Source organism: Rhipicephalus microplus, chromosome 4, assembly GCF_043290135.1.
Source record: "Rhipicephalus microplus isolate Deutch F79 chromosome 4, USDA_Rmic, whole genome shotgun sequence".
Taxonomy (NCBI): Eukaryota; Metazoa; Arthropoda; class Arachnida; order Ixodida; family Ixodidae; genus Rhipicephalus; species Rhipicephalus microplus.
Genome location: NC_134703.1, coordinates 55,511,702 through 55,528,108, shown reverse-complemented (window position 1 = coordinate 55,528,108; position 16,407 = coordinate 55,511,702). Strand labels below are relative to the sequence as shown.

General features: G+C 42.2%; 1 protein-coding gene across 3 annotated transcripts in view; it reads left to right on the top strand.

Annotated features, from left to right (window-relative positions):
* Positions 1 to 16,407, top strand: part of didum (dilute class unconventional myosin) — a 56,912-nt gene that overhangs the window by 14,209 nt on the left and 26,296 nt on the right. For all 3 annotated transcript variants that reach the window (XM_075892776.1, XM_075892775.1, XM_037422899.2), the window contains 11 exons: positions 795 to 935; positions 1,704 to 1,910; positions 2,538 to 2,669; positions 3,197 to 3,381; positions 3,465 to 3,576; positions 5,261 to 5,472; positions 6,394 to 6,583; positions 8,108 to 8,314; positions 10,061 to 10,273; positions 14,750 to 14,843; positions 15,207 to 15,457. In XM_075892776.1, the coding sequence (XP_075748891.1) occupies positions 795 to 935; positions 1,704 to 1,910; positions 2,538 to 2,669; positions 3,197 to 3,381; positions 3,465 to 3,576; positions 5,261 to 5,472; positions 6,394 to 6,583; positions 8,108 to 8,314; positions 10,061 to 10,273; positions 14,750 to 14,843; positions 15,207 to 15,457 (1,944 nt within the window). The remainder of the gene's footprint in view (positions 1 to 794; positions 936 to 1,703; positions 1,911 to 2,537; positions 2,670 to 3,196; positions 3,382 to 3,464; positions 3,577 to 5,260; positions 5,473 to 6,393; positions 6,584 to 8,107; positions 8,315 to 10,060; positions 10,274 to 14,749; positions 14,844 to 15,206; positions 15,458 to 16,407) is intronic.

Genomic DNA, 16,407 nt, shown 5'->3' with positions numbered 1-16,407 from the left:
CTTTTGATGTCCTAAACGATCTCCCTTTGCTTTTTTGTTCAGCTTTCTCTCCATTAGAGAGAACAGTGCCAAGCAAGGACTGTAATGGGAATAGGGGGGTATCACCGAGCTGTTGCTGCGGGTCAGGAAGTTGGTAGCAATCGTAGATACGTAGCTGCAGACATTGTCACGATGGAGCCTGACCGTGTCCTTGATGTCACGCACGTGCGACCTGACGTTTCAACCCTTTGAGCACCTCAAGTAAAAGGCAACATTTACAGTTTCTCCTTGCGTTACAAACTCAATTTTCTGGACGATCAATCGGCGGTCAAAACGAAAGAAACGGGGAACATAATAATCATTTTCGTTGTTTCTGGTCGTTGGGGGTCCAGAACGGAGTTCATCGGCAACCTCCTCCCGGTCCTCCTTGCACGCCTTGTGCTACTTCCCAGACTGTGTCTCGGAAATGGTGTAATCCTTGAAGACCTCTTCGAGCATGTACAATGTTTTGGTGTCATTTCTTCCACACTTCAAACCGAAACTTGATTTCGTATCACTGTTGAAGTGCACACTTGACAGTGCCGTGTTACAGAGTCTAAAACGAAATCTCACGTGAAGGCACATCTTTCCACTCGCACTGTTTGTAGTGAACTGGTGGCCGGCCGGCCGAGTTGGAAGCACAGATCCCCTACCACATTGCCCAACCTGTTTTTCTGCACTGCCATGAATAGTCACTTCACACTGAAATCATGTGCATGGCTTTAATGACGGACCCTGTATGGGCGGAAGTAATTTACACTGCGGTCTCATTACAGCATGTCTTCAAGCTAGAACAGGAGGAGTATGTGAGAGAGCAGATAGAGTGGAAGTTCATTGACTTCTACGACAATCAGCCCTGTATTGATCTCATTGAAAGTAAACTGGGTGTCTTGGATCTGCTGGATGAAGAATGTCGGGTGAGTGCAAACTCCCTCTCACTTACTGGTCTGCCCTCATAATCTTGCTACCTTTGTTTACGTTCATGCTCTTGAACCTGACCTGAAATGCACTACATGTTCTGGAACGGATGTTGGAAAATATCATTATGATTTGTATTACTTTCATAAGTACAAAAATATTCAAGATGTACAGTTACTTACCAAGGCAAACGTCTGAGACATGACATGAAGAGGGAAGAATTTCTGCTGCCAAAGTTTAGTATTTAGCAAGCTAGCTATTATTCCATTGAGCTGTGACATTCAATGTTTGAACGCTTTTGGCATAATGGAGTCTGTTATCTTCTGTAGGTGTTACTTGTGCCCTTGGTTTCTTTGACGTGGCAGACTGACGCAAAAGTTCAGCATTTTTGTTTTGTTATCATCTTTGTTTATTAGCATTATTTTTATGTCTCTTGATTCAGGAAGTTTTGATTATGAAGTGTCCCAAAAGAATAAGTGACGGCAGCAAAAATGCGCTGTTGCCTGAGAAACAAATATAGTGCTAGTAGTCTATATGATTAATTAGTCATAATTATCTTTATAATTCTCACATTTAAAAACTGTAAAGCGATCGATAAGGCATCGTGACAAATAACATTTAAATGTAAAGTTGCTAGTTGCTACTAGTTTATGAAGGAAAATTCAGTTTGCTGTGCTTTACATGTATAAGGAAAAAAAAAACTGCTGCTTAAGTATTAATGACAGGCCTTCTGTGGTTCCTTGTCATAAAAGGTGCTTCCCTCGTAGGTTCCCAAGGGGAGCGACAAGTCGTGGTGTGCCAAGCTCTTTGAGAAATGCAAGCAGTGGAAGCATTTTGAGAAGCCCCGCCTGTCCAACACTGCCTTCATCATCCACCACTTTGCGGATGATGTAACTTACGAGTCGAGCGGCTTCCTTGAGAAGAACAGGGACACCGTGCTGGAGGAGCATATCAACATCCTCAAAGCTAGTCAAGTGAGACGACTACTATTTCCTTCTCGCTGCCTCTTTGTGTTGCTCTTTGCTTTACTCACGATGGGTCGTTAGAATTGTTGGTAGTTCTTGTAGTTATCTTATTTATACTTACTTGGACACTCACTTCAAACATTCTGCTGCTGACGAAACTGATCTTTTTTTTCTTTTTTTTGCTCACTGCACCTTGTCTAATTACTTGATGTAAATTGATGTAAAATGGCCTTATTGATAAAACCATCGTTTTGTTGTTATGAATGCTTTGCACACTGGTAGTTGTCAGTCAAGGCAGTCTTCTTTCATTTATCTGGAATTGAGCAGGCACTTATTTTGACAGCATGGAGGAGCAGACTGTTTCTCTTATCAGTTTTTTTATGTCAAGAGATCGATTCATTGAATACTGGGAGAATAATTGCTCGACAGGAGTAGGCGCCTAGGAGTAATGGAGAATTGGACAGCTCTTCAAGCAGTGTTTATTATTTCTCTGGAAGGAAAAGCTTTACTTTCTTGCTTTCATTTGCAAGAGCCACTGGGAACTATTTTGGAAACTACTCTAGAGAGCTTGGCTTCAAGCGAGTGCATGTACTTGCATGTGTTTTGCGTGCACTTATTTGTCTATATTTTGCACAGTATGAGCTGGTCGCTGAGTTGTTTGAGGACGAGCAGTCGTCAAGCAAGAGGCTAAAACCCGCAGTCAAAGTCGCAGCTGCACAACCGGCGACTTCGTCAAAGAAGCAACACAAGAAGACGGTGGGCTCCCAGGTAAATGCTTGGTAAACAGTGTGCGAATAGGAACGGGAACATATTCATGGATGGAGGCAGTAGGCCATCAGCAATGTTTTCTCGTGCCAAATTTCTTTTGTTTCTATTCTCACTATGCACGGATTGGCAGCATTGCGCATGATAAATGTCCGTACGCTGTTTAAAGAATAATTTTATTCATTTAATATTAAACATGTTATACAGTAACATACTAATATACTGGAGGAGTTTCCATAGCTGTAGGCTGTAAGAGGACCTTTTGTACTAATCAGTAGTGTCTTTTATTAAGTCTTTTTCCTTCTGTTCGAACCACCTCCAGGCACTGAAAATTTAAATGAGTCTTAAACCGGAAGTACGTTGTTCAAGCTGTGTAGAGTATGGGTGATGTGTTGTGTGTGAAACTTTCTTGTAAAGCTGACACTCAAATATATTGATCTTTTCTTGCAACATGCGAAAATAGCAGCGACAGCCTTGGGGCACTTGACTTTTGTGGGATGTCACTAGTCATTTTTCATTTCCTTTTTCAGTTTCGTGACTCTCTTGGCTTGCTCATGAGCACCTTGAATGCCACGACACCCCACTATGTCCGTTGCATCAAACCGAATGACCAGAAAGCAGCCTTTTCGTTTGACACAAAGCGGGCAGTCCAGCAGCTCAGGGCATGTGGCGTATTGGAAACGGTCCGGATCAGTGCAGCCGGCTACCCATCAAGGTTAGCAAGGTCTCTCTTAAAACTTTTGCAAGTGCATGCTGCTTTGTGAAATCTGAGCTGTATTTATACTTTTTCTTTACTAGATGGGGCTATCAGGAGTTCCTAAGCAGATATCGTGTGTTGACCTGCGCCCGGGATATTGACCGGAGCGACCTCAAGGTTACTTGTAGGAAGATCTTGGAAAATGTCATAAAGGTACTGCAATGCTTGTGCTGTTCTGCTACCCCAGTGCCAAGTGTATTATAACGTTTCAGAATTTCATCTTGATGGTATGTCTTGGCTATGTTCATATTTTATGTTCATATTTTATATTCCACAGTACTGTTAGCTTGTGTTATTGATGTAAAAAAAATAATAAATGCCCTCTTTTGCAATGCAACCCTACCAGGAGCCACATACTCTCGTTTTAGATAAGAACTTTCAGTGTACTTTCACTGGTAGTTCAATGGAAAAAGATGTGTAACTAGTGCTACATTGTCCATCAGGCATAATTTTCACCTAGTGGATTTGCATAATGCCTATTCATTCATTGATGCAGAGCACTAGATCATTGTTTCTTAGCCATGGTGTCTTGGGGACCCCTTGCCCTTATAGACCAGTGGAGGAGAGTAAGGACCCCTCCAGTAAGAGAAAAGGGGGGTGGCAGATTGTAGTAAAGGCACAAAATATGCAGCGTTGTGAATCCCTTGGGAATCATTGCACTGGATATTGGATCGCACAAAAAGTGATGGATAACTTAGACTTTGTGAGCTTTACTCAAAATCTGTGCAATGCAGTAAGAAACGGTAGGTTGTTAGTCTGCAATTGGGAACCAGAAAAGGGAAAAGTGGCATCGCCAATGTGCTTGTCTATGATGTCTGCTGAATAAAAGGGTCACAGGACATCTTAATTATGGGCTTGTGCGAACATTTGAGTGCTTTAAATATGTGAATGAATATTAATGGCATCGAATTCACTTCTATTCAAACTTGAATAATAGGTTTTTATTACGAACAAATAGGTGTTTATTAGTCCTTGTGTCACCCTTTTGTAAAGATGGTTTCACTGCAGTGGAGGGGTGTTGTACCAGGAGTACATCTTTCCAAAGAAAATACGCTCTGCCGCGAAGCTCGAGTTAAGGTTAAATGAACATAATATACTCACATGAATTCCTTCTTTAAGTATAAAAGCTTATGCCAATTTTTATGCTCCTGGTAACGTAAATTTTAAAATGCAACATATCTTGCAAGTTATCACTTGCTTCATATCAGATGTCAAATTCTGCTGCCACTGAAAGTTGCTTACACTTTGTTTGAACTGAGAAAAATAACATTTGCACATGCGTTGTATCAATTAAAAAATAATATTGTGCAGGTTATTTAGGTTGTAACAAACAGGCTAAGTTCTCTCTCTCTCTCTCTCTCTCTCTCTCTCTCTCTCTCTATATATATATATATATATATATATATATATATATATATATATATATATATATATGTGCACACAAACACTGTTTTAATTACATTAGAAATTATTCTAACCAAATCTTTTCGTACAAGCCTACTTATAAGCGACTTGCGGTGGGCAAGCTTTGTAGCTTTTGCTTCATACTTGCCATCACGTATGGGCTAAAGCTGGGCCACTTAGTACATGAATGTCTAAGACATTTCATATGCATAAGGGATAATTAATGCTTTTCGTAAGGACTCTGAGACAGCAGTACAGAAATAATCTTGATTTTTGTTTGTTTTTTTCATCCAGGATCCTTTGTCTTGTAATCTGTCCATTGCTTCAAGGCATGTATATTTACTAAAATTACCCCATAATGACATGCTGTAGTCAAGTTTTCTTGTTTTTTTCTTTTATACTGTATTTTGCAACTACTTATTTATTCACGCAGGAAGAGGACAAGTTCCAGTTTGGCAAGACCAAGATTTTCTTTCGGGCAGGCCAAGTGGCTTACCTGGAGAAGCTCCGAGCAGAAAAGCACAGGGCATGTGCGCTGATGATCCAGAAGCACATCAGAGGCTACCTGCAGTTCAGGCGCTACCGAATGCTCCTCAATGCAGCCAGAGGGCTCCAGAGATACGGCAGAGGAATGCTGGCTCGCAAGTCAGTAACACTTACTCCACTGTCCTATGATTTGTGGTGTGATTGACCTAAACGATACGTTAATGTGGCTGCATTTAACACCATATTGGATGAGCTCTTTTTTTGCTTATCTTGAGGGTTTCAATGCAAACTTAAGTGATCCAAATCCTCAGCTTGAGGCCGAGGATTCTGATCGCTTGCGTTTGAAGATGGCATGTGTCATTTCTATCATAAATGAACATTGTGCCTCAAGAATGACTGTTTTGTGCTGAATCTGGAGTTGTATGCAAACATAAGTTCGCTTTGTTTAAGTTTTCATCTAAGTGTTCTGCTGTTTTTTCTAATACTTAACACGAGGAGGGAGTGGTCTATAGGTTTGTAACCTCATGTTTTACTACAATACTAAACATTTTTTTATGTGCGTGCTTTTGAGGATTTCTATTTGTTTCAATATAGACTGTTTTTACCGCCATAGTCTCTTCAGTTTTGCATTTGCTAGTTTTAGATGTCTGTATGAAGTTACTATGTTGCTCCACCGTTAGGACAAACATCAGTGAGAGTTATATAAGGGGCCATGTCACTCCTGCTGGTAGTGTGTGATAACTTCTAGAGAGCATCAAACATTTTTTTTTCTCTTTAAATGGGGGTCTCTGAAGTACCTGTTTATGAACACTTACTTTCATATTGATCTAGATTCTCCAGAATGGCTAGTAGATAGGATCGGCCCTGCTTGGTCAATGTTGAAATGTTAAAATGAAAACCTTAGTAGGCTCATGACAGATAAGCCAAGTTAGCCTAACTCTTTTGTGAAGGAGAAAAAGAACAAATGTAGCATGTGCTCTTGTGTGTACTGGTGCAATGCACATTTTTTTTATTTTGTAAGTTGATCGAAAAGTATTCTCAAACTGCAAATTTTTTTGCTTGTCTACTTGTTGCAAACAGGCATGCGCATTTTTTGCGTTGCACCAAGGCGGCTATCCTCATCCAGAAGCACGTGCGAGGATTTATTGCCAGGAGAAGTTACCAGCGGCTCAGGCTTCTGGTGGTGCAGCTTCAATGCCGCATCCGGGGCATGTACGCCCGGAACCGGTACGTCGAGCTCCAGCGCCATGCGGCCGCTGTCATCATACAGGCAAGTTGCGCTGTGCATGCTTTGTTGTCGATCTCATGAAAGGCTGTCAATGTGTGATAATGAATTTGCTTTTTTATCTGATAGTTTGTGATGATAGTTGTTTGTGCTTTTCCTGTGGTTGTATGCATGCGTGAAGGTTTCAGAAGATGACCTTCGGTTTATTAAAGGTCAGTTGCAAGTGTGCACTTTTCCGTGTCCTTTCTTTCGTCTTCTTTCAAGTTTGCGCCAACGGTGTTTCGCACAGCTTTACATCAACTAGCCAGACGGCATACGTTACTGAGCTGTCAACCACGTCGTAAAGATGACTCGGTGCAGTCGTAGATAATGATGCCAGATGATGAGGACTAATGTGCGGCTTTGCAGTACTTAGTGAGAACTAGAAAATTATTTCAAAGCACTGCATCTTCATAGCGTTGTTGACTGTTTAAATATGTCTGTAACTATGCTTGTAAACTTTTCCAAAAAACAGTGAGATTGTTGGAAGATTTGATATTTTTGTTGTAAATTTGTTGATGTGCAGACTTTCAACTGGATTTAAGGCCGAGAAAGTTATTTTGGTGACCAAAAATGAGTTGGAGCCGCTGCTTGCTTGCCAAGTTCAAACACACCTTACTAATTATCTTGCTTGAGGCCCCTCAAGCTAGCAGTGTAGTTTCCTGATTTAATGTATGGATTTAAAATATGTTTGAAACCAGTAAAGAACAGGGCTTTGCCATAGGGAATCGCTAATTACCAGTTCACAACTTTGTCTCGCAGTACTTGGACATGTTTAACGGAGTGTAACAGTATGTTGTGTAGATGTATTCTCAGCAACATTGACTGCAGCATTATTTCATATAAAATATTACTGTAATGCCATTCATCTTAAGCCATTATTGTCTTTGGATGACCTGAATGATAAGGCTAGAGCTCTGAACATACAATTTTCAGCACAGTTGAGTGTTCTTAGGTGAATCTGTAATGTACCTTACGTCTTGTTCCTGCCCTACTCCTGAAGGATAAACTTTTGCCTTCGTATTTACTGTTCAAGTGACTTTATGACAATTTGTTTTCAAGTTTGAACAGCCGCATCTTTGTTTTGTGGTGTCTCTACACTTCGAAGCACTTGTAGTAGCTTTCTGTGAATTCGCAATGTTCATAAATTGCAAGCTTGGTCCTATGCTGCATCGGCTCTATTTATGTGAGAACAAAACAGAGGAAAATACGAAATTTCACATTAGTGAAATGAATTCATCTCCTGGTAGTCAAGGTATAGATCTGAGAAGCCAAAGAAAGATGAGTCAGTCTCGTATGTGCACGTACGCACACACACAATGTGCTGAACGTGACTCTGAACAATACTGAGTTAATTCACCATGCATAGTACATGTTTCTTTTATTCATACTTAGCACAAGTTAACTCAGTAAACACGTACCCATACATACATCTTTGCTTCTTGTATGTAAGCTGGTGTGAATGATTGCACTGAGAACCTTGTAACTTGTTGTTTTGCACTTGTGACCATGCAAGCTCTGTTTTTGCAGAAAAACGTGCGCTGCTGGATTGCCAGGCGCAAGTACCAGCACGACGTGGCCTGCGTCATTGTGGCGCAGTCAGCCGTGCGCCGCTGGTTTGCCAAGAAGGAGCTGCGCCAGCTTAAAATTGAAGCCAAGTCGGTGGAGCATGTCAAGAAGCTCAACAAGGGACTCGAGAAGAAAATCATCTCGCTGCAGCAGAAGATCGAAGAGCTGGTCAGTCTTGCTCTTGGGGCATTGTCAATCATAATAAGGAAACTTCAACTTTTTCAGATGAGCACAAAACTGACCTATCTGAAAAAGTCTCCCATTTCTTTATTGAACTGAGCATTATAAACTAGCCCGAAGTTTGACATCACCAAGTTTCGGTAACCTTTGCCTACAACATGATTTGTAAACCTGCTTTCAAGCTTATCTAAGAATACTCCCCATTTTGGAATGTGTGGTTGAAGAGAGGCCTGGTGCAGAAGCATTACAGACATAGAAATAGATGAATTAAATGTCTTGGTAACCAGGTGACAATTTTGGAGGGAAAGTCTAAAGCAAATGATTAAATATAAACTTTTTGTGAGCATGAATGCGGTTCAATAATGTATAGAAAATGTGCAAACGATGATCGAATCCTGGGAAGCCAACTGGTGACCCTGGGTGAGGCCTGCTCAGCTGCCATAGCAGGTGGAGTCTTGGAAGAAGGGCTGCACCCGCGATGGACCACTTTTTTTGTTTTTTTAAAATAAAGGCTCTCTCTTTCACTGAAGTTGCTGAACGAAAGAAAATGTGTGCAAATGTAGCAGCTGTCGGAAGGTCACATGCAAAAGACTTGCAGACATATTTTACATGCTCAATTCCTGGTTAAGAGAGGACCCATAATAATTTGCCATTGCGAAGACAACACTACCAAACACCTGCCACTATTTAGCTAAAATTCGGCAGCAGTTGGCCAACATTACCTTATGCTAATCAGTGCTACTTACATGCAAATAGATAGTCGTTAAGTTGGCTAGAAATCTTTGTTGACACTGTCACATATGGCATATCCTTCTGTAGAAAGTGAGAAGAGGCCCTGGAAATCATCAAAATACTGGTCTATTGTCAGCATAGTTTATCAGGTTGTCTTTTATAAGGACCCTTGGTGCTACTGTAAGTAGTGCCTTCGAACACAAGAGTGATGGGAAGTTAATAAGACTTCAATTTTTTGGAGAAGGGCTAAATTAGTAACTTTCCCTTTCCTGCCACAGAATTGTAAGATGATTATTTGTTTTACCTCGTCCACCATGTTAGATTTTCGGCTAATGTTGCACCGTTAAGCTCGAGAGCATGGTCTTGTTTCCCAGCCGTAGCGGCAACATTTCTGTGGGAGCGAAATTCAAAAGCAACCATTCATTTCGGCTTAGATGCACGTTAAATCTCGGGTAGTTAAATCTAGGGTAGCGAGTCCCCCCTATGATGTGTCCCTTAATCGCATTGCGCCTTTGGCATACAAAACCCCTGAATTGGACTTTTAAGTGGAGCTACTGCAAGTTAGATTTCAGTTGTAGTGGGTGTGGCACTGCTGGCATAGTTTGCAACAAAAAAAACCCAGCGCTTGAAGGTGCACCAGTCACATGCATATGTGCTGTTTTTTCATTAACTGTACCTTTCTGTCTGATGTGTGATGGCAATCAGCCATTTGTTATGTGGCAGTTTGACATTTTGTTGAGGTCGCTTGTCATTTCATTGTTGCGTTTCGTTGATTAACAAGTGACTGTCTTTGTTGCCTGCAGCAATGCAGGTGAAGATTCAAATCGTCAGCGTGGAGAATAGGCAAAGTTAGGAAGGAGCATTGCACAATGAGATAAAAAAGCGGGAGGGGGGCACGCACACGCTAAGCTTCGCTCCCCCCCTTTTTTTGAAAGGGAGATGGGCTCCCAATTTTTTATTATTTGAGCCATCAAAGCCTGACGTCTCCCTCTCCTCACGTAGGTCAAAGAGAACAAGGCAATGCGTTCTCGGGGAGAGGACATGCGTGGTCTGCAGGAGAAGGTAGAGCAGAGCAAGAACTTGGAGAATCTGCTGAGAGTCGCCAACGACAAGCTGGTTGCTCTGGAGGAGACGTTGGCCTCCGTTCAGGTGAAGCTGCGGGAGGTGTCGTGCGAGAAGGAAGAGCTGCTTTCCACAAACACGGCGCTTAGCCAGGTAGGCCTGGGGCATTGAACTCATCTTTACGGTTTTTTTACAGAAGCACTGCATATCAACACTAAGTCAATATTTATTATTTTCAAAACTAATTTTTATATCGTAGCGGTTGGTCTTGCTGATAAGTTTTTGGCAGCACGCCATTGCTTACAATCGCCAAAGTGTTGAAATATATTACAGGCAGGTTTTCGTGCTGCTATAGTATTAGGCATCTAACATTGTAAATTCGCATGTTGAACAACTAAATGAAGAGTGTGAACCATTTTCGTGTGTGTACACCCACTTTAACTTGGTGCATTCGACGTTTCCTGACCTTATACATTCATATCATGAGGTACGAAAATAACATTCATTTAACAGCCCTATGTGGCGCCACCCTTATGTCTTGCATAAAATTGTGTATTTATTCAAATACTACATGGTTCCCATTCGGAACAATATGTGAGGGGGGGTCATATTGTATCATAATTAAAACAACACAGATCGTGAGTTAGTGAATGCAGGAACAGGTAGTTGCACAAAGTGAATACAAAATACAAATCTTTCAATACACTGAACAATTTAGTAGTAATAAGGGTGAAGACGACAGACGAAGCAGTATGGCATGTACATGTCATCAATAGTACAGAGTTACTGTGTATCCACGACATACAGATTTTGATAAGCACTGTGATATTAACTTTGCCTTTATTCAATCCAGGAATATGTTTGTTGGCTTTCAGATTCACCAAATGACCTTTTTTTCAAGGAGCACACGGGTCTTAGAGACCGAAAAATCGCGAAAAAATCATTTTCTTGAAAATGTTTTTTTTTTTCGCATTCTGCAGTGATTGATGCATAATCTGGCAAATTTTCACGCGTACTGAATTGATATTTTAGCCGCAGTAGCATTTATATAACATGTGCGATGAAAATATTCCTCGATAGACGCGCAAAGATGGGCTTTTTTCTGAGACACGCAACTGCCCTTTTACGTCCCTGATTGCGGCCATCTTGGTCGCGTTTGAAAGAGCCACGTTTCCCTTTTTATTTTTCGCGCCAGTGCTACTGTGTACGCCTAGCGGCCACCAAGAAAAAGCCCGCGAAAAGTTAGACCCAATACGTGGTCTTATTGGTCTATTAGTGCTCGTGACAGTGAGTGTGCATGCCATTGGCGCATTCGCACGGTGGGCTGCTCGGGCTGCGGCCGTTTGCATCGGACAACGCGGCTGCAACCCGCAACTATGCCGAAGTCTATGCAGAAGTTCACTATAAAGCACCAATTCGACGGACCTACGAAGAAACGGAAGGTTTACAACTTTTAAAAGAAACGCCGATCACCTTTAGAAGATGACTCGCCTCCAGTGCCGAGTGGCCACGAAGAAGCTGCCGAAAACATCGAGTGCTGGTTAAGCCTAGCGTGTAAAAGCGGCTCTGACAGCAACGACGTTTGAACGACGTTTCGGCCCGACACCGTCATGTTGAAACCCGCTGAATTATTGATTAATAAAAAAGATGCTGAATAAAAGCTACGGAACGTTGCATCAATGCTGGCTACCAAGCGAAAATCAGATCTGCTCGCTTGTGCAAACGACACTGCTACGGACGACGCTGCGGCTCGCTTACATGTGATGGATACGCGCTTCGCTTTAGGGAGCCTCGACGCTCTAAACACTATGCAGTCGAACGTGAAGTGCGAAGGGTGTGGCGGCGATGTTTTAGTGCACGTAGATAGGCGCGAATATGGCCTTGCCATAGAAAATGTTATGTTGTGCGAGATCTGCGGTGATAACGCGCCCGTATGGAGTTCGCCGTGCATGAACGACGGAAAATCGTGCAACTCCTTTGTCGTGAACATACTTGCTGTGCATGCTATGAAAAGCATTGGAAATCAGCAGACTGCATTGAACGACATTTTCGCAGCAGTGAATGTGTCTTCCCGCGGTATGCATACCAAAACATGGCATGCACAAGTCGAAGATGACGCCCGCCGCGACTGCAGCTGCTGATAAATATATATCAGAAAGCGCGCTCGCTGTTCGCAATCTTTACAACAAACTGATGACCCACCGTTTCTTACAATGGTTCATGGATGACGCGCGGACACTCATTCCATATCTGTGTTGGCGTTGTTATAGAACTTTTCACGGGTTAAGTCCTAGACTATGTGGTACTAAGTAATTTTCGTGCTGGATGCGAACGGGCACCGAAAGAAGGGGAGCTAAAGTACCAGCTGTGGGAAAAAAGCCCTATCTGCCAAAAGAACTCCCAACAAATAAATCTGAAGAAATGGAAGTGGAAGCTGGACTGATGCTTTTTCAGAGATCACTGGAAAAACACAAATCTCAGGTATACTACAATACGTTTAGACGGTGACAGCCACACCTTCCTTGATTGATTGATATGTAAGGTTTAACGTCCCAAAACCACCATATGATTATGAGAGACGCCATAGTGGAGGACTCCGGAAATTTTGACCACCTGGGGTTATTTAACGTGCACCCTAATCTGAGCACACGGACCTACAACATTTTATTGTCCATCGAAAACGCAGCCGCCGCAGCTGGGATTTAATCCCACGACCTGCGGGTCAGCAGCCGAGTATCTTAGCCACTAGACCATCGCGGCGGGCCCACCTTCCTTGCGCTACAGGAAGCCGAAGTGTATGGCTGTATTCCAATCAACAAGGAAGACTGTGTCAGCCATGTGGAAAAGCGAATGGGCACAGCATTGCGAAACCTCATTGCTAAGCAAAAGGGGGCTGGAACTGAGAGCCTTGGTGGCCGGGGAAAACTCATTGGCGACCTGGTTACCTAGCTCACTTCCTATTATGGCTGGGCGCTGGAGAACAATAAAGGTGACATGAAAGCCATGCAAAGAGCTGTCACGGCAACCTATCACCATGTCACCTCTAAAGACAAATTGTCTTAGCACAGTTTGTGCCCAAAAGGCAAAGATTCTTGGTGCCGCCAAAATGCAGCCACAGCAAAAGGCAATTCCATTCCCAAGCATTGCTACAACTTGCCACCTCATGTCTGCAAGGCCCTTTTGCCCATCTACGAATGCTTGTCGGATGAGAGACTTCTTGAACGGTGCCAGCGGGGGAAAACTCAGAACAGCAACAAGAGCCTCCATTCCATTGTTTGGGCGCACTCGGCTAAAGAGTGCCATGCGTCACTGTTTTCTGTCCAAGCTGTTGTGGCTGAGGCTGTGTTGAAATTCAATGCTAGAAATGAAGCAGCCTCAGCAGCAATCCTGAAGGAGCTGCACGTCAATCCTGGACACTCAGCAAAAAAAAACGCATGGCAGAAAAAGACCGCCGCAGATCGACCGCATGAGCTCGCAAGCGTGCCTCTGGGAAAACATGCCGCGGGCATTGAAAAAAACATCATTTATGTGACGCAAAACAGAAGGACTACATGCCTGGTGCCTACTGAGAAAGCTGAATTTGCAAATTATTGTAAACAACTTTTCCATTCTACTATTTGCCCAAAATGGACTTGTTTTGTTTTTGCATGATTTCTCAAGATTAAAATTTTGCTGCAGTTGCAAACTTGTCTAAAAGATATCTCCGCCTTTAGAGCAGCTAGGACTGCCATTTTGTTGTGACATGTAGCTGTATCTTTATTGTACACAATGGTAGGTGTCAATTTTTGATTGACATCTTCAAAAATTTTATTTTTGCCAGAAATTAGAGCATAAAGTGGGTGCGTCTGCAACACTTCAATGGAAGGTGCGACAAACCTTGCTAAAGATCATCAAATCAAAAAAGCACTCCTATCGTTGTGTGGCTTATGTTCATTAGTATACAGGCATGTGCCAATAGTAGCTCTCAAATACAAATTTTTTGTGTCATTATTCCAGCAAATAATAGGTAATTAATTTTATTGTTTGTTTAGGGGAAAAGTGATTAGATTTTCGAAATCAGCATCAAAAACTCAATCATGCTGTGAATTTTCTTTGTAAACACAAGAAATGATCCTGCATTTCCTCTCAAGTACAGTGTAAATTAAAATTCTCTTTAACTGTCCATATTTTTTTGCACATTTTTTGCAGCCCCTTGGGCATAAGAAGTAATATTTCTGCGTCTAAATTTTGCATAAAAAGTCAAATTTCAATAAAACAAATTTTATAAACAGTGCCTCAAATCTATTGAATTCAGTTACATTTCTACTGGCACTAACTGACACTGAATCCTTTTAGTACTCTTACCTATCTGACCTCATAGGTACTCACTCCCAGTTATACTGTCTGCTCATACCATCTATCTCTCCCTAATGTTTTCATGCCTTTGAAGTTTGTACATAGATATTCAGTCCGTTTGTGAGCAGGCGCTCCCATTGTATGTGTTATATCTATATGAAAGACCTTTGCAAAGAGAGTGATTGATTGATATGGGGGGTCACACCTCCCAGAACCACCGTATGGTTATCAGGGACGCCTTTGCAAAGACTTTAGCTGTGCCCCGTTTTCTCTGAAAAATCCTTTCCCTTTCAGAAAATTGAAGCTTCAGAAAAGGAAAAGAGCAGGCTTCAGCATGATTTGGAGGAAATGGTCAAGGCAATCCAGCTAAACCAAGAAAGTGCCCAGGGTGAGCACTCCTTTTGTTCCTTCTTAATAATTTTTAGATTGTTGTTTTCTAAGTAATGCTTCTATCGTTGCTTAAGTAGGATGAATGTTTACTATTCAATCTAAATGTTCAACTTGTTTTGTAACTTTTTGTTCTTTTTAACTCTTACACTCCCAAGCTGTTTCACGTACTTGAAGCACTAGCCATTACACAAAAATAATCTTGTTTGTTGAGTCACACAAGTGTCTGAATAAAGCAAACAGCTGTGCACAGATGTACCAGTACTTCATACTGTTTATTTTTAAGGTTTATAGGCAATAAATTTGCTCTGCAGGGCGACTTTAGTTTTGGTGCATTGTGTAAAAAATTTTCTGCACCTTGCAGAGTTACTGCGCCAGAAGCTAGAGAGCGAGCGTCAGCGTCTGCTGGCAGAGTTCGACGAGGAGCGATCGGCCTACCAGCGGCTGGTGAAGGAGCGTGATCGGCTAGAGCAGCGGTGTGAGAACCTTGCTCAGGAGAACAGCCGCATCCGGGGCCTGTCACACCAGCGTACACCATCCAACCTCAGCATGGCCTCTGTGCGCAGTGACAATGCCGATGGGACACGCGATGATGCCTCCGACGTGCCTGACGAGGTCAGCTTCAAGTCTACTCTTTCAACTCTTTTAACAAGGAATAGTAAAACTTCAGTAACACTGATCTTGACTTTTTCATACGTTACGGAGGCCCTGCAACAAGTCTTCAGCGGAGTCACAAAATGCTGATCGTTAGTTGAGGCTTGTGCGAACATTCGCGCGAGCCAAGCATTATAGTGCAGAACATAGCAGAAAATTTACTTCAAATTTAGTTTAAGGTCAGTTAGGATTCTTTTGCTTTTGTGTTGAAAAAGGATGCTGTACTGAAAATCAACTGCTGGACCATGTGCTTGCATCGAGGAGTTAAGCACCTAGATGGTTGAAATTTTCGAAGCATTCTACTATGGAATTTCTCATAGTTCTAGGACATTTAACCCCAATATTTATTTTTATCAAAATCAACTGCGTTGCATATAAAAAAGACACTGCCATTGTCGTGTTTGGACATCGTGAGCTGCATAGTTGCTGCGCCTGCTGTGGTGTGTCATGGCATGCCCGTGCTGTGGGCACACGAGCCCCTGCACGCGCAAAAAAGAAGTGCTTAAGGTGATGACACGCAGCGACCTACAAATGCAGCTTCTTTATTCTCTTGTCATCTCCCTTCCCCCTCCTGTGGAGCTTACAGCATCTGCAACTGGAAGGAGGGAGAAAGTGCTTAAAACGTGCAACAAACCTGGATCTTCGTAAATCCACTCTTGCTTAGCGTACTTTAAAAATGTTTGCAGTAATCATTTCGTGAAGTAATATACCCCGACAGTGAGGCTGTTTAACGATTATTTGTAGAAGTATTGCAAGGCCTTGTTTTGTGAAACTTGAGCAGACCTAGTATTAATGAGAATTAACAGACAATAATGCCATGCAGTATAGGGGCTGTTTATAAGAAGTATCTGTGATTTAAATGTGAAGAAAGAAAAGTAGACGAAAAGAAGACTTGCCACCGCCAGGATTCG